At 40.6% G+C, this 24,537-nt stretch overlaps 1 protein-coding gene across 1 annotated transcript; it reads right to left on the reverse strand.

The window, feature by feature from the left end:
* Positions 1 to 5,546: 5,546 nt before the first annotated feature.
* On the reverse strand, positions 5,547 to 23,312 carry LOC100373005 (snRNA-activating protein complex subunit 1-like). Its single transcript, XM_006825666.2, has 9 exons — positions 22,976 to 23,312; positions 21,890 to 21,920; positions 21,222 to 21,350; positions 20,141 to 20,281; positions 10,916 to 11,014; positions 9,996 to 10,111; positions 8,665 to 8,854; positions 6,413 to 6,542; positions 5,547 to 5,915 (listed from the first exon to the last, which is right to left on the reverse strand). The coding sequence occupies exons 1-9, from the start codon at positions 23,113 to 23,115 to the stop codon at positions 5,728 to 5,730; spliced, it is 1,164 nt and encodes a 387-aa protein (XP_006825729.1). The 5' UTR covers positions 23,116 to 23,312; the 3' UTR covers positions 5,547 to 5,727.
* Between the last annotated feature and the right edge of the window lie 1,225 nt (positions 23,313 to 24,537).

Genomic DNA, 24,537 nt, shown 5'->3' on the forward strand with positions numbered 1-24,537 from the left:
GTTAGAGTTTTGAAAATGAATAAAGAGAGTTTGAGTTGGTCTTGGCGAATACTCCACGAGAGACGCAGTCTAAGTCGAGTCCTGGAGAGCCTTGGGGCGAGTGTTGACGCAGTCTAAAAGAGTCTTGGATCAGCCTTGCGACAGTCTTGGGGATTTTTCCCCAGGGCGCTGTGTCATATAGAGTGCTCGATTGACAGACTAAGACGAGAGTTGAAACGTATTTTGTTGTGTGTGTCTTATTTGACTGTAAAGTATAAATGACTCTCCCGATCCCATACCTCAAGGGGACGAGGTATAGAGACGAGACGAGATTCCCCCCTGGCAAGTGTAGAGAACCCCGAGGAAAAGTATTTCCCCCTGATACGTGAGTGGAGATCCCGGGCAGGTGTTTAACACACATTGACATCCTGTGAAGAAAAGTGAAATGGCGAAGGTGTGTCTTTCTTGCGAACCGAACTAACTGGCTCGATGGCAGAGACGACTCGGAAACTGCACTTGACGACTAACGACTTTACCCGAACAACACCGATGTACAACGCTGAAGAGATGAAGACTTCGAAGCCCCTTCGGAAGGACCAGTATCGTATAGGACTGTATAATTAAGAATTGAGCAGCATTAAAGACAAGAAGATGAAAAAACGACCCCGGACTAACGCGACGAAAGAAGAAGACGCTATATAGACTTTGAATTAGAACTTTAGCTATCTGTGTATTGCTTAGAGAACCGCTCACTGGACACTGTAACTGACACTGTGTAACTCAAGGACGTTGAACTCTTTTCCAGAAACACAACACTATTGCTCAGTAATGTAATGTATTGCTTGCTTTTTCCTATCGTTTTTACCGTTTTTTTTGTGGTGTCGAATTGTATGTATGTAAGCGCCCAGATCTTTGTTTCGAACTGATATTTGGTGACGTTCGAGGTCCTTTATAACGATTTAAGCGCGCCTCAGTGGACAAGTATTTGCAACAAAGTGTTTTGAGTTTTGTGAAGTTTTATGGTGTTTTAATGAGTTTTTCAGAGTTTTGAGATTTGTTGATGTACAGAGATACCGACGTTTTAAGAGTTGTTTTTGTTTATGTGTTGTTTCAGGAATACTTCTGACGCTTTTTGAGTTGAGAGCACTTTGTAACGTTTTTTAATATCTTTTTGGAATGGAGGTGGTGCGTCTATATACGTATTGTGTGATATCGCAAGCTTTTGTTCATGATGGACAGCCTTATATGCAACTTAGTAGTTTCTATCGTTTTGCCTTTCCCGTCTTTTTGCCAGAGGAGTAATGTGTTATGATAGCTTTGTCTTTGCATTCCGTTTCCACGCCATATGACTTGTGTTTAGATTAACGACTTGTGAGTTCAGTTGAAGTTTATAAGCGTATGTGACAGGACTTTGATTAATAGCTTGTTTTTTATTCATTGTTTATTAGTTACCGCTTTGCAATGCTTTAACTGAGAGACGCATCCCTGGTAATCACGTGATCATGCTGTCGACTGCAGCGATTGGCTGATCGCTTGGTTACACCGCCACGCCTTAGTTTTTTTTGACCTTTTGATATAGAGTTTGTAACCTTAGTAACGAGAGACAGTGCAGCGAAGTGTTACCTCAGCGAACTGTTTTGAGAAAAATGAGTCGATTGGTAGCCTTTCCCTTGTTTTAGATTTATAACCGTTGATATTTGTGACTTTATTACCATTGTATTTAGACTTTATAATCAGTTTCTTAATTAGTGTGTTTTACTCTTTTTGATTTATACCTTTTATTAGTATTGTATTTAACCCTATGATGATGAGTGGCTGACGGTATCTTTGATTTATGAACGTGTTATGCCAGGAGGCATATCTCAGTTTGGGTGAAGGGATGTATCATGAATTAGTTTTCGCGTATCTGTTGACCGACTTAATTAGTTGATTATTAGCGAATTGCTGTGTTATGTCTGTCATCGTTTAGGCCTATTTGAAGTTTTGGACGGAACTTGGCTCAGTGATTTGGAACTAATTACGAGATAACTGTCGCTATTCTGACTATTAATTCTGACAGTTGGTATTCATAGTTATTAATGTAGTGAACGATTAATCAAAAGATATGACGTATTCAGTACTTAGTGAGATTGGCTGTATGATTGAAAGTTACGCCCTAGAGTCTTTTTACTGTTTTGTAATTGGTTAGAGTTTTGAAAATGAATAAAGAGAGTTTGAGTTGGTCTTGGCGAATACTCCACGAGAGACGCAGTTTAAGTCGAGTCCTGGAGAGCCTTGAGGCGAGTGTTGACGCAGTCTAAAAGAGTCTTGGGTCAGCCTTGTGATAGTCTTGGGGATTTTTCCCCAGGGCGCTGTGTCTTATAGAGTGCTCGATTGACCGACTAAGACGAGAGTTGAAACGTATTTCATTGTGTGTGTCTTATTTGACTGTAAAGTATAAGTGACTTCCCCGATCCCGCACCTCAAGAGAGACGAGACGAGATTCCCCCCTGGCAAGTGTGGAGAACCCCAGAGGAAAAGAATTTCCCCCTGATACACAATTGACTCGTCGCAAACAAATGGTGATGACCTCGATTTGACAGATTAAAAAGATTTATTATGTATTTTCGCACTATAAAAGAAAATAGCTAACTTCCTCCAATTCAACGCTGTAATTGACAAGTGCAGATGGCAGTTACTAGGTGAATAGAAGTGGAATCTATGACGGGTTAGTAATTGAGGCAATGGTCAGTGGAAGGGCATATCCTGTAAGAGGAAACGTACGTAAACGTGTATGTTAGGCATGGATATGTATGATTGATGATGGTGTACAGGAAATTGAAGCTGAAACATGAAGTCGTTGTCACTATTACCAGAATATATTTTCGCAATATTTGCTTACTGTACATGTGACTGAATTAAGAATAAGAACGTTAGACAATATGACAGAGTGACATGGAACCTTGAGATAACTTTGACCTTTTCTTGAAAGATCTTGACGGAGGGGTGACCTCCTGACCCCAAAACATATGCAATCAACATGTGACCTTGAGATGACCATGGCCTGGGGTCACTTTTAGCATAATTTAGCATGATTGTTTTTTTCGGAAAGAATTGCAAACTAGAAAACTCGTTGGGATAAAAAGAATGTACCAGCGATTGAGACAACATCACTATATGCTAGTTAATAAGTATATTCATTCATGACATATGATGTTGACATTCTTCTATAATATTGAATACATACATTTATGAAAAACGTTGCTTATATCGTTGATATTTCTGCATTTATTTGTGATGCTTAAAAGGCATGGTGGCAGATTACAGATAGAATGGTGTCACAGTGTAAGGCTTGCTTATCGCTATTTAGAGGGGCACCCATAGAACTCACACTGAACAGGGGGGTCACTAGTAGACAAGACAGTAGTACTGAAAATGATACACGCATTCACCAAAATATCAAGTTAAAGCTCCTGGCTTTAATACCCCTAAAAATAATTACAAGAAACAAGCACAGAATAATACAATGAATAAATTCACTGAGGTGATTACCTAGGGAAGTGTGCATTGGTGATAACTCACAGTTCCAGGATGCGGAAATTGATGACAGTCAATAACTTCTGCAACACAACGATGACAAAATACAGGAGTCTTGCTTGCAGAGGAAAACAGTTATTCTGGAGGGCACTGCTGATAGCAGAAGATTGCAGAGCAGTTAATACAAGTCAGAATGATGGTTGTATCACGTAGCAACAACATAGAGAATACCAATTGAAATGGTGGTCTCAAACTGTCCTCAATCTAGCCGATTTAAAGAGCATAAAGTTTCAGGTACATCACCTGTGTTTCCACAGGAGCCAATCCATTACTATATATGGTAGGAGTTGATACATTTCTCTGTGTCCAGTACGTATAGATACATATTAGACATGACACACCTGGTAGAGCTATGGTAATGTGTGATGCACATTAGAACGCCATTCGACCTGATGTACATGTGTGATACAAATCTGGATATACATTTTTAGGTATGAACATGCAAGACACACAACACAATTCCTTCCTTTGGTAGATGTGATGTCAGCGAAATGATTATATCCATTTTCTCAGAGAACAGGGCGAAGCATTTGCAGAGTTCAAGTCTCATGTTTATATGTATATGTGAATGTAATTTCGAACTAACAATACCATCTACCTCTCATTGACATGGGCATCGAGAAGTGCTTTTATTAGTAAAGGTATGGACAAGCACATAAAAATGAGATTCAAATCGAAACTCGTAGACATGGGCCATTATACAGGAATGCTGAATTCACAGCAAAACCATTTGGTTAGGATATATAAGATTCAGTTATTGTGTTTAAAGCAGAATAGCTATAAATTTTATTTTAGATTACCTTGATGCTTCAGCCATGTGTGCAGTTATTGTCCTATACATTATCTTCTCCCGGGTCTTCCATGTGATAAAAGACACACATGCTCTGGTGATGCAGTCAACCTTACTCAAACTAAGTGGCAAATATGAGCACTATGAACATGGTAAAATGACCATTATTTCATCAGCACTTTATGAATGAACTTTAGGAATTCATACCGAACTGTGTCAGATATCCACTTGGCTGCTTAAAAGGCTGTGTCCATATTATTTGGTTCCAGTGCTTTTAAGGTTCATTGGTATCTATGCGAAATATGCCATTTCAGTTTAGTTATAGGGCAGCTCAAGGTGCTATTCATGGGTCCACATTGACATTGGGAACTCACTGGCAGCATTTCAGTATTGACAATTCCTATACTAAGACCCCTATTGAAGAAAACTAGTCCTACCATGCCTATGCCCAGACATATATTCATGTAAAGCACAATTTTTGGTACTTTTATCTGGTAACTGTCTGTGAGTAAGAACATTAGTTCCTATCAGAACAATGCGATAAGTGGATGGCAACAGGCTACTTAGGAAATAATGAGGATTCTCCCATGAGGATTGCACGAGTCATACCTGCCCTTTTAAATATACATAATATATATATAATAATTATGATCCTACAAAACCTGACAGGACATCTTTGAAGTGGCCACAGCCCTAGCTACGTTGTGTCTTACCATCAATATGGACGCACTGTATACTATTAAAATCATATAGGTGGAACAAAGGATTTATTGATAAGAAAATTTAACTCAGATCCCAATCAAACTTGTTCTTTAACAATGACAGCACACAACAATGAATGCGTCGAAAGAAATCAGTGAGCTCTATTCAAAAAGAGGAAACATGCAATACGTTTAAAAAAAAGACAAACAATATTTTTCACAGAAATTAGTTTTCTTAGAAATGTACATTTGATTTGCATTTATGAATTACAATATCACAACAATTTGTTTCCATGAAAAAGTAACAAAACAAATTGAGATAATCGATTGAAGCTAATGTGCTCACTCTTACTGAAAGTCCTGACATCACTTAATTTTCACCATATAGTTTTTTTGGACATATCTTTTGGATATGTTATTTCTTCTTCACTATTTATTAATATGATAATCATTACGTCCACAGTTGACACACAAATACACAATTAAGCCATACACAAATCTTATAGGTAATAACAATTTTATTTAAACTCAAAATCAACCAATAACATCCCCAGAATATATCACTTATTGCTAGCTGAGAGTAGCTATATGAACACATTATTGTATATTTCGATGTGCAACGCTTACATCTCGGTTAAACACGTGCATGAATACCATGACAAATGGCATAACAAAAGTAAATCACTTTTTTTGCTTTTTTGCATTATTTTTCTTTGTCACTTTTTTACTACCTCTTTCACTATTTTGTTTTCTCTTCTTTGATCTGGTTTTTATTGTTGTTTCATTTTCTCCTTCCACAAGTACTGGCATATTAAGTTTGATGTCATTGTTAGGTACTGAACTAATAGTCTCATCTGCTGTACTGGCCTCTGTGAAACAACCACGTCCAGTTTTGTAAAATTCAGTATTTCATAATAACAATGATTTGATATGGGTACATATAAATGTTGTACACATAATAATTACACAAGTAACAAAAAGCCATTATCCAAAAGGTTCTAACAAGTTCTAAAACTTTTTATAAACAAACTTGATGAAAGTGAAACATCAAGAACACCTACATGGGAGTCAGATAACATATAGAGTAAGCATCCACCAAAAAATCATGTCAGTGGAAAAAAGTCAAATGAAAGTGATAGGCAAACATATGTTTGTATATTGTAAATATTCCAGCAAATCTCAAATCCCTTTATAGTGTTTTCCTCAAAAAAAAATAGATAATGTTCTATACAATGAGATAATAACTAAAATTAAACTGTCACAGACACCATACTAACAAAAGATTCATTACAACTTGTAACTAAACACTCAAAATCAAGAGACTGCCAACATTTTAATGGTTTGAAGAACTAAGAAAACTGATTACCTTGATTGCTCAATTCATCCATTTCATCAAAGTTGACTTGTTTTCTTTTCCTTCCTCTTTTCACCTTCTTTTTAGGAGACTTTTCAGGAGAGTCAGAAATGTTCTGTCGATGTCGTCGTGATCGGGATACCTGAATGGATATCAATGAATATAGTGTTAGGACTTGACATACATACTAAGCTGAATGGCTTTCGGTTTTTTAATCTGATATAAACTTGAGAATGACTGATATGGTTGTCAACATGGTATGGTGTTTCCCCAAGAATATGAGCAGTGAACATAGTGAGTCTTCACTTATTTAAGGCCATAGGCCCATAAAAGTTGTACAGGTAGCTTATGTGAAAACAAAATAATAATATATATGTACATTTACAATCATCATATTAATATTACAACAATTCTGTAATTTCGCTCCTTAACTTTAGGGCTTGAAATACAAAAGCTGCAAGCCACATGAAAATATTTTTATCTTCTGATTTCATTAAGTCAATGAACTTATTAATTAAAAGTAGGTGGGTTATAAAAAAAAATGTGGTAAGTACATGTACTTGTCTTTGAGGTTTGTAAAAAATGTACAGACTAAAAGAAAATTATATTCATTTTCATTTTGGTTCAAGTCACAGAGAGTACAAACCCTTTGATCTCTTTCCGTTTTTCCTCGGTTAGCTTCAATAAGCAAACAATGGGCTGAGCAACAGAATCTTGATAAATAGCTTCTATGTTTAAAAATATTAACTGAAAATATATAATGCTCAGGTGTAATTGTAGTTATGAAATCTCTGTAAGTTTCTAATTTATTCATTGTACATATGTCCCCAACCCATTCACGATGCAAGAAATATTTGAATCGTTCGCAAAAAACATCCATAAATATATTGATATTTTTAACCTCCTGGGCATGCCACGTTTCATCTAAGTTACATAGAAATAAGAAGTTTTTCACTTCAGCTACCCATGTATTCTTTGATCTCAACCCTGACTCTTCTATGTTATACAACATATTGTAACATTTGCGTGGATACCTGGAAGGTGGCATATTGACAAATTTCGCCCAGCATTTCACACACCGCTTTGCTGTATAAAAGTAAATGGGATATCTCCCACATTCACCCAAAACACTATTATTCGGAGCTCTGTTTGAAATGCCTAGAAATCGTCTGCATGCATATTACTGGACTCGCTCTAAAGTGTCATAAATAAACGTTGCAACCCTACTATTAAATCAGAGAACATTATTACATCATCCATGAATAATAAGCAAAATAATGAACATACATTGACATAATTAAAGACAAAACAGTACAGAAATGGTACAAGTGGTACAATCTGTACTGGGAAAAGTTGATCATAACTATGGGTATCACTATGACACAAGCAAATGTGATTGAGATTTCTTCAAACTCATTACAATAAACAAGATATCAGGGAACACAGAAATGTTATTCACTGCACTGTGGCTGATTCAGTTGAGGTGACAGGGAATATAAAGGTTACCTGGACCATGACATAAAGTGTTTGACTTAACCTGAGATAACTGAGAATATAAAGGTTATCTGGACCATGATTTGAAGTGTTTGACTTAAGCTGAGATAACAGAGAATATAAAGGCTACCTGGACCATGACATAAAGTGGTTGACTTAAGCTGAGATAACTGGGAATATAAAGGTTACCTGGACCATGACATGAAGTGATTGACTTAGCTGGGATAACTGGGAATACAAAGGTTACCTGGACCATAACATGAAGTGGTTGACTTAGGCTGAGATAACTGGGAATATATAGGTTACCTGGACCATGACATGAAGTGATTGACTTAGCTGGGATAACTGGGAATACAAAGGTTACCTAGACCATGACATGAAGTAGTTTACTTAAGCTGGGAAAACTTAGAATATAAAGGTTACCTGGACCATGACATGAAGTGGTTGACTTGTGCTGAGATAACTGGGGATATAAAGGTTACCTGGACCATGACATGAAGTGATTGACTTAGCTGGGATAACTGGGAATACAAAGGTTACCTGGACCATAACATGAAGTGGTTGACTTAGGCTGAGATAACTGGGGATATAAAGGTTACCTGGTCCATAACATGAAGTTGCTGACTCAAACTGAGATAACAGAGAATATAAACAATACCTGGGCCAAGGTTTGAAGTGTTTGACTTAGCTTGAGATAACTGGGATTACAAAAGTTACCTGGAATTACAACAGAACAAAAATCCTGCGTCCTACATTGAATGACAACTCACCTGGCTAACACCTGCAAATGATCGTTTCTTTATTTCAGCTATTCTCTTCCTCCTAGATGAAGCCTCATTATCATCACCATCATCAGAATCAGAATCCTCATCACTACCATATGTTGCCTTGGCACCCTGTTTACTCTTTCTTGACAATTCTCTCTTCTTTTTTCTCCACTCCTCATGTTCATCAATAACTCTGATGACAAAAAAGAATGTTGATGATCAATTAACCAGTGTTAACAATGTGTCTGATGACATACTTTGGGTTAGCGAATCATATCATGGTATTTCAGTCCAAGCATGACATACAATCTGCCAGTATGAATATATAAAACTTGTTAGGTAAATCTTTGCTTCGAAATGCAGCATAGTGTTTCACTTATTTGTTTGTTTGTATGCATGAAACAGTGGTGACATTAAAGCGTGGTGGTCGCCACACTGCGCATGTGCAACATTTGTGTTGATAAACATCGATCTTCCCATAAGCTAATGCGTTCTTCTAATGGAAATCACAAGTATGAGGTTTGACCTGTGCGCGACTTGAACTAATTACCGCTGGTGACTCCTTCAATACCTTCCTAAAATCTACCTATCACTTAAAAATACCTATTAAAGCTTGGTAACGTCTCAGTTTGTACTCGGTGATCGGCACAACAAACAAAGTCACCAACTTTGTTTATATAAGCCTCATAAATCTCGCGCATACATGGCGCGACGACTACCGCGCTTTAAGAACCAACTATAGGTTATTGACATAATCCTACAGAAAATCATGTGCACCAAAACCAGTAAATAGTCTATTAAATATATTTACCAAAAAAATAAATTATATTACATAATTATATGTAATGCAGTTTACTTTGTTGCACCCTTAAAAATATACTCAGTATTTCCACTGTAAATATGCAAATGAACAAAATAAGCATCATATTTGTTCATTTTGTGTTTGTGTATCTTTATACAATGTATGTGCATTCGTTGAAAAACCTATTAATGTATATTATTGTAGAACATCGGACACAAAAAATATGATTTTAGAACAGTGAATCTGTAAGCTTACGATAGCTATAATGTGTCTGACGAATAGTATTTTCACTGCCGATATGCAAATTAGTATGTTATTTAATGATATGCAAATTACATGAGCTGAAAATCATATTATTATGTAACCTCATATTATTTTGCATTTTAAGTCAAAAAAAAGTACGCCTCTATTGCAAAAATAGCTGTATTTTAATAAATAACAAATGTTATGTAACCAATATGTACCATACTTGCCTTGTGCTAAATTACTAGTGCAATGGTTTCAGAGAAAGACCCTAACAGCTAATTCTTACCTGGATATTTGTTCTGCTATCGGTTCCTTCACCATATCAAGTGACCTGTCAACCACATCACTCCCAGATATTGCACACTTCAAACTCTGGTATTTGTCATGAATTCTCTGTAATTGCTGAGAAAAAAATGTAAAATTCCTAATATGAATACACACCATACATCTTACCGTCATTATAACGACACACATTGGAATAACTTTTCAATATGGATGCAATATGAACTCAATTAAAACGTGTTCCTATATACAGTTGTAGGGTTGCGTTTTTAATTGGACTTAATGCAATACAACGTAGAATTGCGTTTTAATTAAATAAAAGTTGAATATCCTGTGACTGAACATAGAAATGTTTGCGAAGCTTAGGTTTAATAAATATTAATATAAATTGAATCATAACTTCCCTCTTACCTAAACCTAAACTACGCAAACTTGACTTAAATTCAATTAAATATTAAAATAAATTATGAAAATAGTGAGGGTCATCACAATGCAAGTCCTGTCGTCACAAGTTGGTGTAAAGTTAAATTGAAGTCGTCAAAACGTTGTTACCACACATGCACAAACACAGACACACAAAGACTAAACTATGAGTCCCTGTTCTGTCTGAATGGGTACTGACCAAACAAGGCAATTAAAAATCATGCCGTAATGGGATGGAACTAGACTGTGTACTGGTGCTGCAATAGAATCTACAGATGTTCAGCGAATAACTGATATCGTCATGAATGCACAATCTGATAGAGATCCACCAAATGTAACTACATACCAAGTATCAACGAAATTGTGCTAGTAGTTTTCAAGAAGAAGTTGAAAGTGCAATTTTTGACAGACCTCGGATGGACGACGACGGGCAATCATGCACCTATAAGAACAGCTCTGCTCTGTCATCTACAATGACAGCAAACTAATAAAAGCATTTACCTCCAGTGGTTCACCTTCAAATACATCTGATAAGACACTGGGTCGGTCTAAATTAGACTCAATATCAATAGCATCCATCTGATTCTTCTCTTGCACTACCTAAAAGACAGAAGCGATGTAAAACGTCACATTCAGTGTTGCTGGTACTATTACCATAATGAGAAATATTCTATGTTGTTCCAATGTTTTGAATTTTACGAATAATGAATATAATTTTATTCACCACATGTATCATGCAATATGTATCGGTGACAAAAAGTCTTGTAATATTATTATTACCAAGATACCACATGAAAGTATGCACGCAGACAGTACAGCTGGAATATTGACCGGCGTGCAGCAGAGGTCATTGCGCAGCATACTGTCTGAGTGCATACTTTTAGGTATCCTCGTAATAATACATCTTTTCCTTCCAAGGATACACCATGGGAATGCCGCAATCCAAACAATTTAGAACAGAATCAGTGAACTTCTTTATGTGGAGTCCAGCCAAACTCTGGGGGCAGCCATGTTTGTTTTTATTATTAGAGGACGCTTAAGCGCGTAATCATTTCATATTTGGAATTCAAATTTCCTAATACGGTAGGATGAAAATACCCTGTAAAATACCACAAAATTATGGCACGCTGTAACTTTTCCTTATTTTAGACCATTCCCATGGTGTATCCTTGGAAGGAAAAGATGTATAATAATAAGGTTATTACGAGGATACCCCAAAGTATGCACTCAGACAGTATGCCACGCATCGACCAATGTGCATACTCCAGCTGTACTGTCTTCGTGCATACTTTTAGGTATCCTCTTAATAACCTCATATTCATTTCTGAAAAGTTAATTGTTTGAATAAAAATATTATTAATATTTATATTGCCACATTATGTAATACTTGAAGAACCAAATGTTCAAATTACTTTAACTGATCAGAATTAATACAATACATGTACAAATGTTTACTTTAGGAATGATAAAATGAACATTATTTTTTATCCACATTCAGTGAATGAGGTTAGGCTCTGTCTGGGCATGCAGCAATTAATTCTCACTTATAAACATGTTCTACCATTGAAGCATTAGCTGCTGTATTTTTACAAATAGATCTGTACACTTCCATTTTTTTTAAATATGTTCCATTTTGTTTCATTATCTGGAATTTCAAAAATCATAAAAACATTTTTTTATTTCAATGGATCATATTTTCTTTATTTCACATGCATTAACTTTGTAATCTGCATGAAGTAATGATAATATTGTATTTGTGTCGCAACAAAAGGTATTTGTTCATGCCAAAGAGATCCACATTTATGTTGACTTTGTGAATGTAAAAGTTATTTTCAGACTGAGAAGACAAACAATGTCAGTGACAAAAAAAAGATGGCTGACCAAGAACAAAGCCAATTTAGACGAAGGTTCTACGAACCCGTCTATTCACATAGTTCATACCCACCATAGACTCCGGTCAGTCAAAATGACTATTTTGAACTGTAGGCATTAATCAGCGATTCTGCCGGTGACGGAGAGATAGAATCCAGGTCAGGGGAAGCCCCATGACCTCAAGATATTTTTACCCCTTACGTCACAAACCCACGTGACCGAGGCCACCTGGCAGCATCACAGGTAGGTGTCCATCACTCTGGTTCCTTTCTCTCCACCTCAAGGACTTAGACCAACGCGACGGAAAGAGTGGGGAGGTTGGGGGGGACCCAAAGTCTATGGTGGGTATGAACTATGTGAATAGGCAGGTTCGGAGAACCCTCGCCTAAATTCACTACGTTCAATTACCCACCATAGTCTCCGGTCAGTCAAAATGACTATTTTGAACTGTAGGCAGAGTCAGACACCGATAGGTGGTGGGTTTTTCCGAGCAAACAGAAAAAAAAGGAGAATGATGAAAAACTTTTCCCCAGTCTGGGATGAAAACACACCCCAAAACCTAAGTTAAGACCCAAGAAGGGTGGTGTCTTACTTTGCCTGTGCTGTCCCCGAAGCAAGAAGCCACTGCTGCTGTGGTGACAGGGTTCAGTGTGCCCGAGAAAGCTAGACCCCAGCCGAATTCGGGGGTGATAAGCTTGAAGTAGGACTGAAACAGTTCGCATGAGGGCGTAGGTCGACCGAAGCGAAACCTGGGAGCTTCCAGGAAGTGCTAGTGGAACAGACAATCTGCCCGCAAAAATGCCGAGACTGACTTATCGCCTATGCGCAGAGGCCCCTGTGGTCGTTCGGGCTGGGTCAGCAAACAAAGCCTGACCCGCTACGACGGGGCCTAACCTGAAGAGACTCTGCTCAATAGATTGGGTGTCTCTTAAGTAGTAGTTGATGAAGACGTTCCGCGTTCTCCAGAAGCCTGCCCTCAGAATGTGTTTGAGGGGGCACCTGACGCTAGCGCTAGTGAGTTAGCTAGCGCTCATGTTCTCGTACTTGATGTCTCTGCAAGGTCTGTATTGAGGAGGATAGTGTATTATAGACCTCCAGTACAGTCGCAGTAATCCACTTGGAGATGGAAGTTGGGGAAGCCGGCTTATCCTGTTTGCCAGGGCCGTAACAGAAAAACATGTGTTTGGTTCCCCATCTAGAAAACCTGGTACGGTTCTCGTGGCAACTCAGCGCTCGGACCGGGCAGAGAAGCAATTCCTCCTGATCCTCCGGACTGACAATATTTGCCAGCCGGGGGATGATCGGTTGAGGATCGTGTCCTGGGATTTGGTTCTTGGCGAGAAACCCGATTCGTGTCTTTAGTACAACTTGATCGTCCATAAAAGTGGCACAACCGTCCGCGAAGGACAGTGCGCGCCTAGCTCTGACCGGCGCCTACCTGAGGCAAGGGCCAGTAGGAAGACTATTTTCCACATCAAAAATTTGAGTGGTGCTGATTGGAGAGCCTCAAAGGGCAGTCTGCTTAGAGCAGACAACACAGCCGACGAGTCCCAGTTGGGCGGCTCCCTTGTATGGGGTCTTGGCGTCTGGAAAGCAGTAAATAGTCTCCTAATAATAGGACAATCGGCTAGTCTTGTTCCCGTACGTTCTGAGTGGTGGGGGACAAGACCAACCTGTAGCCAATCTTGCTGCGCAGGACAAACCCACTTCGTCAAACAGGTGGACGAAGGAGCCTGCTACCTGGCCAATAGAGGGATGGTATGGATCAATCTCCCTTCCGCTACACCAATCAGTGTATGCTTGCGGCCCAGAAATGTAGGCCGCATTGGTGGAATCCCTGTTCGCCCTGGATAGGACGTTGGCAGCCCGCTCAGATAAGGCTTTCGTATGTGCGGGTCTACTGAGAGCCTCTATGCGTGTAAGTGATACCTGCTGGGCTCGTTGGTAGTGCGCCGTCTGGTTGGGACGACAGGTCCGGTAAGTCCGGAAGCACTGCTGACGCTTCGACTAGCATTTCCAACAGAAGAGGAAACTAGGCCTTGCTTGGCCAATTGGGTGCAACCCATGATAATATACGGGTGTGCCCCTGTCGAAGTTTTCTCCAGTGCCCGGTGAACTAGCGGGAAGGGGGTGATAAGCTTGAAGTAGGACTGAAACAGTTCGCATGAGGGCGTAGGTCGACCGAAGCGAAACCTGGGAGCTTCCAGGAAGTGCTAGTGGAACAGACAATCTGCCCGCAAAAATGCCGAGACTGACTTATCGCCTATGCGCAGAGGCCCCTGTGGTCGTTCGGGCTGGGTCAGCAAACAAAGCCTGACCCGCTACGACGGGGCCTAACCTGAAGAGACTCTGCTCAATAGATTGGGTGTCTCTTAAGTAGTAGTTGATGAAGACGTTCCGCGTTCTCCAGAAGCCTGCCCTCAGAATGTGTTTGAGGGGGCACCTGACGCTAGCGCTAGTGAGTTAGCTAGCGCTCATGTTCTCGTACTTGATGTCTCTGCAAGGTCTGTATTGAGGAGGATAGTGTATTATAGACCTCCAGTACAGTCGCAGTAATCCACTTGGAGATGGAAGTTGGGGAAGCCGGCTTATCCTGTTTGCCAGGGCCGTAACAGAAAAACATGTGTTTGGTTCCCCATCTAGAAAACCTGGTACTGTTCTCGTGGCAACTCAGCGCTCGGACCGGGCAGAGAAGCAATTCCTCCTGATCCTCCGGACTGACAATATTTGCCAGCCGGGGGATGATCGGTTGAGGATCGTGTCCTGGGATTTGGTTCTTGGCGAGAAACCCGATTCGTGTCTTTAGTACAACTTGATCGTCCATAAAAGTGGCACAACCGTCCGCGAAGGACAGTGCGCGCCTAGCTCTGACCGGCGCCTACCTGAGGCAAGGGCCAGTAGGAAGACTATTTTCCACATCAAAAATTTGAGTGGTGCTGATTGGAGAGCCTCAAAGGGCAGTCTGCTTAGAGCAGACAACACAGCCGACGAGTCCCAGTTGGGCGGCTCCCTTGTATGGGGTCTTGGCGTCTGGAAAGCAGTAAATAGTCTCCTAATAATAGGACAATCGGCTAGTCTTGTTCCCGTACGTTCTGAGTGGTGGGGGACAAGACCAACCTGTAGCCAATCTTGCTGCGCAGGACAAACCCACTTCGTCAAACAGGTGGACGAAGGAGCCTGCTACCTGGCCAATAGAGGGATGGTATGGATCAATCTCCCTTCCGCTACACCAATCAGTGTATGCTTGCGGCCCAGAAATGTAGGCCGCATTGGTGGAATCCCTGTTCGCCCTGGATAGGACGTTGGCAGCCCGCTCAGATAAGGCTTTCGTATGTGCGGGTCTACTGAGAGCCTCTATGCGTGTAAGTGATACCTGCTGGGCTCGTTGGTAGTGCGCCGTCTGGTTGGGACGACAGGTCCGGTAAGTCCGGAAGCACTGCTGACGCTTCGACTAGCATTTCCAACAGAAGAGGAAACTAGGCCTTGCTTGGCCAATTGGGTGCAACCCATGATAATATACGGGTGTGCCCCTGTCAAAGTTTTCTCCAGTGCCCGGTGAACTAGCGGGAAGGGGGTGATAAGCTTGAAGTAGGACTGAAACAGTTCGCATGAGGGCGTAGGTCGACCGAAGCGAAACCTGGGAGCTTCCAGGAAGTGCTAGTGGAACAGACAATCTGCCCGCAAAAATGCCGAGACTGACTTATCGCCTATGCGCAGAGGCCCCTGTGGTCGTTCGGGCTGGGTCAGCAAACAAAGCCTGACCCGCTACGACGGGGCCTAACCTGAAGAGACTCTGCTCAATAGATTGGGTGTCTCTTAAGTAGTAGTTGATGAAGACGTTCCGCGTTCTCCAGAAGCCTGCCCTCAGAATGTGTTTGAGGGGGCACCTGACGCTAGCGCTAGTGAGTTAGCTAGCGCTCATGTTCTCGTACTTGATGTCTCTGCAAGGTCTGTATTGAGGAGGATAGTGTATTATAGACCTCCAGTACAGTCGCAGTAATCCACTTGGAGATGGAAGTTGGGGAAGCCGGCTTATCCTGTTTGCCAGGGCCGTAACAGAAAAACATGTGTTTGGTTCCCCATCTAGAAAACCTGGTACTGTTCTCGTGGCAACTCAGCGCTCGGACCGGGCAGAGAAGCAATTCCTCCTGATCCTCCGGACTGACAATATTTGCCAGCCGGGGGATGATCGGTTGAGGATCGTGTCCTGGGATTTGGTTCTTGGCGAGAAACCCGATTCGTGTCTTTAGTACAACTTGATCGTCCATAAAAGTGGCACAACCGTCCGCGAAGGACAGTGCGCGCCTAGCTCTGACCGGCGCCTACCTGAGGCAAGGGCCAGTAGGAAGACTATTTTCCACATCAAAAATTTGAGTGGTGCTGATTGGAGAGCCTCAAAGGGCAGTCTGCTTAGAGCAGACAACACAGCCGACGAGTCCCAGTTGGGCGGCTCCCTTGTATGGGGTCTTGGCGTCTGGAAAGCAGTAAATAGTCTCCTAATAATAGGACAATCGGCTAGTCTTGTTCCCGTACGTTCTGAGTGGTGGGGGACAAGACCAACCTGTAGCCAATCTTGCTGCGCAGGACAAACCCACTTCGTCAAACAGGTGGACGAAGGAGCCTGCTACCTGGCCAATAGAGGGATGGTATGGATCAATCTCCCTTCCGCTACACCAATCAGTGTATGCTTGCGGCCCAGAAATGTAGGCCGCATTGGTGGAATCCCTGTTCGCCCTGGATAGGACGTTGGCAGCCCGCTCAGATAAGGCTTTCGTATGTGCGGGTCTACTGAGAGCCTCTATGCGTGTAAGTGATACCTGCTGGGCTCGTTGGTAGTGCGCCGTCTGGTTGGGACGACAGGTCCGGTAAGTCCGGAAGCACTGCTGACGCTTCGACTAGCATTTCCAACAGAAGAGGAAACTAGGCCTTGCTTGGCCAATTGGGTGCAACCCATGATAATATACGGGTGTGCCCCTGTCGAAGTTTTCTCCAGTGCCCGGTGAACTAGCGGGAAGGGAGGAAAGGCGTACACAACTAAGTGGGTCCCCGGGGCTAGCAAAGCGACCCTGGCCCAGGCTCCTGGAGTCAGCAGGAGTGTTACGTACGTCCGGAGCTTTGCATTCCGGGGTGCGGCAAAACGGTCCAACCTTGGACCGTTCCACAGCCAAAACAGCCTAGAGGCTATCCACTGGGGTATCAGCTACTCCGTGTTCTGGAGACGGAGCCGCCCTGAAAGAGTGTCGCCAGACTGTTCCTCACCCCTGGAAGGTGGTGTGCGGCTAGCTCCACATTGTATTCCAGGCACCAAAGGAAGATTTTGCTCCGCTAGGACTGACAACGATGGGGAATGTGTCCCCCCTCCTTCTTGAAGGAAACCACCGCTGCATTGCCTGTGCGGAGCAGGACTCGAACTCCTCGAACTACGGGTAGAAAGCGTGGTAGTGCTAAGTACACTGCTCTCAGTTCGAGCCGGTTGATATGGTAGTCCCGAAACTAATGCGGGGGCCATATCCTTGGGCTTGTTGGCCCAATAGATGCGCTCCCCAACCCTAGGGGGAGGTATCTGTTACCAGAGTCATACCTGCGGCGAGCGGGCCTAAGGAGCTCCTCTGTCCGAGGTTGGCCAGTGACGACCACCAGGGCAGGGCTTCCTTCACTTGGTCCGAGATCGAAACCCGCCTATCTAGTTCCCATAGGAGAGCTCGGCATTATAACAAGCGTTATACCGGGCGGCTGCGTAGTGCGGCCTGGGGAACGACCCTTCGAACCGAGGTCATCATTTCGATAATCCGTATTAGTTCCCAGAGGAACACCGAGGGAACGCTGACTAGGCATTCGGCTAGGATGTTTAGCGCTAAGCACTACGCTTGAAATAGCTAAGCCAAGCTTACCTCTGTGTCAAAACTCCATGCCCAGGGACACCAACTGTACGTTGGGTCGAGGTGGGACTTGTCGATTTACTAATGAGCCCAACTGGTGGAGTAAATCCCGTGTTAGCCTGACACATTTGGCTATTACCCCTTGCCTGGGTTGTTGGTAACTGGAAGTCTGGGTACGGATTGAGGTGTACCGACATCTGGTGAAGCAGCAGCACTACCTGTTTCATCACTCTGGTGAACATGTAGGGCGCTGTGCCTAACCCGAATGGGGGGCACCCGAAATTCGAATACTTGGCCCAGCTGGGCGATTCAAAGGAGATGGCAACTCACTGGGTGCATCGGTACGTGCAGGTAGGCCCCGCTTAAGTCCAGCGAGGCTAGCCCGTCAAAACGGTGGATGGAGAGAAGAACCCTGAATGGTGTCTCCATGCGGAACCGATCGAGGAGCACGTACTGATTCAGTCTGCCGAGGTCCAAAACTGGACGCCTGCCACTTGTAGATTTGGTACTACGAACACATTTGGGTAGAAGCCTGGCCTTAGTTCCGGCAGTTGCGGGGGGGGGGGGGGGGGGGGGCTCCCTTCCCCCATGAGGTGAGTTCCCCAAGGCCTGAAGTAGTCACTACAATGTAAGTTGTGACCTGGCCATTCACCGAACACGTGCCTGTCCCCCCTGGTTGCAGAGGTGAGCGTCAAACATGCCTCCCTTGCTGCCGGGTAGACATCCGCCCAGGGAGAGTGAGGAGCCACCACCTGGCTCTTACCTCCCTGGGGGCGCGCCACTACCATCCTCCGCGGCAAACCAATGCCGCCCATCAACACCGTTTGCGTGCTCTGCGCCCCACTCCGCACTCAGGCGGACAGGGAGAGACTTGCCGACGGGGTTGCTTTGGACTTTGGACAGACTGTGAGGATGCCCTCCGATCAGCGGGGGAGACCGGGAAAAATATCGGTACCTCCGCCGTCGGGCCTCTTACTCGACGACCCGGTACATGAAGTACCGGTAGCCGAGCGTGAGGACTTTCCACTCATGCCAAACACGCAACTCACTTTAACCGATCTGTTTACTGGACGCGCGACCTTGCTGTGACGCGGTCAGTCTCAGCGATTTTGATGGCTCTGAAAGAAAATCTCAGGCCTCAGAACTCGCATGCATCCTAACATGTATAAAATAAAGTACATGTATGTGCGAAATTTGAATGAAAATTGACAGAGCACGTTCAAGATACCACATAAAAAAACAAAAACAAGATGCCTGCCAGTCGACCATCTTTGATCCAAGTGCGAAATAAATCGTCATGAACATGTATTCTAACATGTATAATCTATGTACCAAGTTTGAATGACAACTGACAAAGCATGTCCAAAATACAACATTTTCAAAAAACAAGATGGCTGCCAGTCGGCCATTTTGAATCGAATCGCTAAACCACTGCATGTGCATATGTCCCACATAAAGTACTAGGCACACGCAAAGAATGAACGGAATCTGTCCAAGGGATTCTGAGATATGACTTCAGACGGACGGAGACCGAATTATAAGTCCCCGTTTTCGGACTTCGTCTGAACGGGGACTAAAGAAGTATACAGCATCCTTAAATATAACCCATACATGTACAACATGTGTCATATATTTTGTTAACATACTATTTGAATGCATCTGCACTACAGCTCTTTTGTGATACAATTTCCAATTCTTACCAACGAGGGCATCATAAATACTGAAAAGGATACAGGAGCGTACCTGGAATTAGACTCTGAGTGCTACCTAAGACAGGAATATTTATCATGCCATTGAAATCCAGGATAATTCTGACCATTTTTGGTACTTTCTGGTAAATCGGTGTAAGTGAGCATTATGCCTGCCTTTACCCCAGAAGAGTCAGCACAAAATAGTTGAATAAATTATTAATTTGTTCACACTAAGCAGATGTATGTTTAAAATATACATGAAATTCATTGAAACAGGCGCCTACCTTGGCTGGTGTAGCAACAAATAAAAAAGCCTTCTCCATTCGAAGTTTTCGGAAGATATAATCGGCATCAAAATGTTGTTGTCGTTTTACTTCTTCATGGAATGCAAGCACACTGGGCCATTGGTTTAAAGTGATGCGAATCTGGTGAAAAAACATATGAAATCACTTAAAATTCTATTTATTAATACTGTAAAAGGATTAATTATTCACTGGGATTTAATTTTGCTTATTTCGCTGACTGGGAAATGCGCTAAATTAAAACCCAGTGAATATGTAAAATTTAGCATAGAACACATCTAAATGATAAAACTGTGAATTTAAAACCCACTGAATATGCCTGAAATGCAAAGAAAGTACGTACATTGTGAATAGTTCAATGATTGTAAAATTCTGTAATGACAGCTTAGGTGATTGTCAGCTCACTTGTAGATCTCATCTAGCGAATGAAAATCTGCTGCAAAAATTGCATGATTTGAATTTTTTAGTGGGTCAATGTCAAAATGCTAATCTTTCAGAGGGGAGATGGTGTTAAAATACCCTTACTTTGTCATCATTGACCATCATCAGATATTGAGCATGGAAATAGAACGACAATACTTTCACATTTGTCAAATCCTGTGCAATGTTTTGAGGCCACTACGATGCTATGACTTTTGTTTTTCCTTCATTCTTCCATGTTTGATTTCATGTATAAGGCCAAAAAAAGAATTGTTTTGTTGTCCTCAGCGACCGACCGAAAAATATCGGGTCGCGTTTTTTTTTTTTTTTTAATAAGCCCAGAAACTGACCATTTTAAGCAGTAAAAAAGTGTTTCCTCTAGAAATTAACAATCCCTAACTGTTGTTTGATCCCCAGAGTCCCCGTAAGTGGCGACTTTGAACCTTGAGTTGATCTGTATTTCTCTGACATGTTCCGAATACTATGAAGTCCATATACCTTGGCTATTTACGATACTCTTAGTTGTCACGAATTTGATGAATGAAAAAAAAAAAAAATTTGAGGGCAACATAATTTTTGTGTGTGGCCTAATTCATGATTCACGCCTCATAGAGAACCACTGTATCATCACCATTGTATGTACCTTTATTTTAGGTTCCTCAGTTTGAGTGTAGTAGAAAGCATATAATAGATACAATGCACCAACTCTAACTTGAAATCCATATGGTGGCAAGAAGAATGAAGTCACAGTCAAGAAAGTGTCCTCCATAAACTGAAAGCAAAAAATGTACACTTGAATATAACAGCAATTGTTAGTACCAGATCTGACAGAAATGATATATTATATTCACATAGAACATGTAAAAGTTAAACGATGAACAGACAAAAACAGCGGTTTACTTAAATTACTGTATTTGCTAAATTAAAGATGCATGCAAGCCATAAATATTTTTATTTTTCCGATAACACAGCATGAAAACTCATGCATAAATTCAACCATTCCGCCCCATCAGAGAATCAACATTAAAGAATGTCATTAACTAGAAGGAAAATTACTGAGTTTTTTCATGGGGAAACACTCAAATCAACATATCCAGGTAAACAGATTTACGGTAGTTGTATAATTCTTTCTTTTTTACTGAATCTCAGAAATTGGTATAAATTGTTGAAACTATTAAAGTATCAAGAGATGATAGTTGCAGGATAATAACCATTTTCTGACTATGAATATTTCATATGATAAATATACTATACATTTTTATCTTGTATGTTTTTTCATTGTATGGATGAATAAAGTTTAAAAAAACTTACCTCTTTAACATGTGTTTGTGTTTTGAGTCCACTGCAGTGAAGAAAATAATATTTTTGTCATGTAAACATTTTGCAATCAAAGTTAGTCTTTATGTTATAGCCAAATTATGAATATTAATTAACTAAGATAAAATGGTTGTACAGCATGCCTTTTTTATACACATCTATGTAAAAGCTTTTTAAATTCATTTCCACACTGTTAACCAATGAGAAGTTTATTTGTTCATTTGCTGTGAAAATGTAAATTTTGGTTTTAAAGAAGTATATACAAGTACCAGCAATTCAATTGTCTGAATACATTGTTCTGGACAAGAAAGTGTTTTCAATAGACCATTTTCCGTTCACTGCGAGAATCATGCGTTATTCGTGAAATCAAACGTAAAAACAGGAGAAACAAAGGTCACAGCAGCGTCAAACATCGCGTGGGATTCGACAAACAGGAAAATATATTTTGGGGCATTCCCTTGCTTAATAATGTGCTGTACACATTTGATGATAGGCAATTTTGATTAAGTGAGAGTATTCGAAAGCAATATTCCTCTGTCGATGATCGGTCGGTCGATGTGAGCTACGAAATAAAGAAATTCAAGTTCAAAATCAAATTGTTCGGTTTGTGCGGCAGACATTCAACGCGGGTCTTTCATGCATCTCACGAGATCTCACAGTTGAACAGAAAATCACCTATTATGCTAGCCGTTGTAAAATACAACATAGAAAACGAATTGACAAGTAGACCATCAAATGTGAATATTAAAAATAACAGTAAGGGTTACTGAAACTGAAACCCTTTGTGTCAGCAAAATTTGCCCCTCAAAATGCAGGAAATAGCATTTCAGAGGGTCTAGATTTCAACATTTGTAAGGGGAAGCATGCCCCTGGACCACCTAGTAAGGTAAATGATGTTAGTGAGCAGATCTCGCTCTAATGCAAAATATCTGTCATTTCCCCTGTAGACTTTGTTTTCATAATTTTGTCTGTGCCTATTTTTTGGGGAAAAATTATTCGCCAGCTACAGTAGAATTGATACCTGAAATAGAAGATGACGATCGAAGCAGAACACAATAAAGAAAATTTATTATTACTAACCATCTTACAAGAGTGAAGTTCATCTGCCTCCAAATAGCAGCAAACTGCTCGTATCGTACGCTTTCAGTCTGAACAAATTTATGGAGTAGAGTTTCACAGTCACGGTTGATGCCGTAACTTACGTACTGTGGTTGGGACATTTCTGGTGCTAATAATAATAGTAACTACATGACACTGTTTATCCAGTTATTTTATAGATGATTGGATAACGATATCTGTTAGTGGTACTGAGATCGACTAGCGCTTAAATACTTCATTGTAAACTTGTTTAAAATACCGGTTACGGATACGTGAACAAACTACCGACGTCGCTGCTTTGGTCTTTCTTACACAACCGCCATTTTAAAAGGTCATGACCTTTAACCCCTAACATTGAGAGTTACATTTATGGACGGCAAACTTACAATGTCGATACCCATCTATGGAGCTAAATGCCGCTATAATAATAATAATAATAATAATAATAATAATAATAATAATAATAATAATAATAATAATAATAATAATAATAATTTGTCTGTTATTGTCATTATAAATTGAAATTTTTCATTATTAGTTTTGATTTCTTTTGGGAATATTATATGTGAGAACAAATCTTGCCGTAATGTCATGTATTCTGGACAATCTGAGTAAATGTTCTCCATCTTCTACATTATGCGAATCACAATGTAGCCAAATTCTATCTTGTAATGTTGTTTTGGGGTGTGTGTATCTGCCTGTTTCTATACCAAGGTCATGATTGCTTATCCTAAATTTTGATTCTTTGTTTAATATTTACAACATTTGATAAATATTGTTCATAACAAAAATCTTTCTTAAATTTTGAGTATGTACGTAATTTTCTATTATCTTTCCTTATGTCTGATCTCCAATGATCAGTGTATTTTTGTTTCATTTGACATTTCACTTTGTTAATCAAATTTTTGGATTTTGAGTCTAAGATTGTTTCCTCTGTATCATACAGTGAGTTCTGATTAATTTCTGTCAACATGCCTTTTATTGTGTGCATCAAAATATTACTATTATGTTGATTTTTTTGTATGACCATTTTGTTATATTGTCTTCTGGAAGTTCCCGTAGTCTTAACTAATATTTAAACATGGAAGTATGTAAACTACCAATCTCACTTCTACAAGCTGCATTGCCAGCATATTTGTTCAGTCCAAGAATTCTTTGTATTTTTTCAATAGCACCTCTAGCATTCTTTTTGTGAAATCAATGATCTCTGAACCCCAGATTTCTGCACCATATAATAATATTGGTTTGATAATGGTATTGAATAACTTGATAAAGATGTTGATATTTGTGTTAAATAATAGTGATTTGTTGAGCGCAAACAGAGCTTTAGATGCTTTTTCGGATAGTGTTTGTTTTGCTTTTTCAAAATTTCCTGATGATGTCATCAATATTAATTCCAAGGTACATGTAGCTTGTAACGCAATTAATGTTTTTATTGCCATAGTTCCACGTGTCTGATGTTTTCATGACTTTTGTTTTAGACAAATTGATTTCTAGTTTCCATTCATTACAGTATGTGTGTAGTATGTTGATTTCATTTTGTA

Source organism: Saccoglossus kowalevskii, chromosome 7 (assembly GCF_978046115.1).
Source record: "Saccoglossus kowalevskii chromosome 7, keSacKowa6.1, whole genome shotgun sequence".
Classification (NCBI taxonomy): Eukaryota; Metazoa; Hemichordata; class Enteropneusta; family Harrimaniidae; genus Saccoglossus; species Saccoglossus kowalevskii.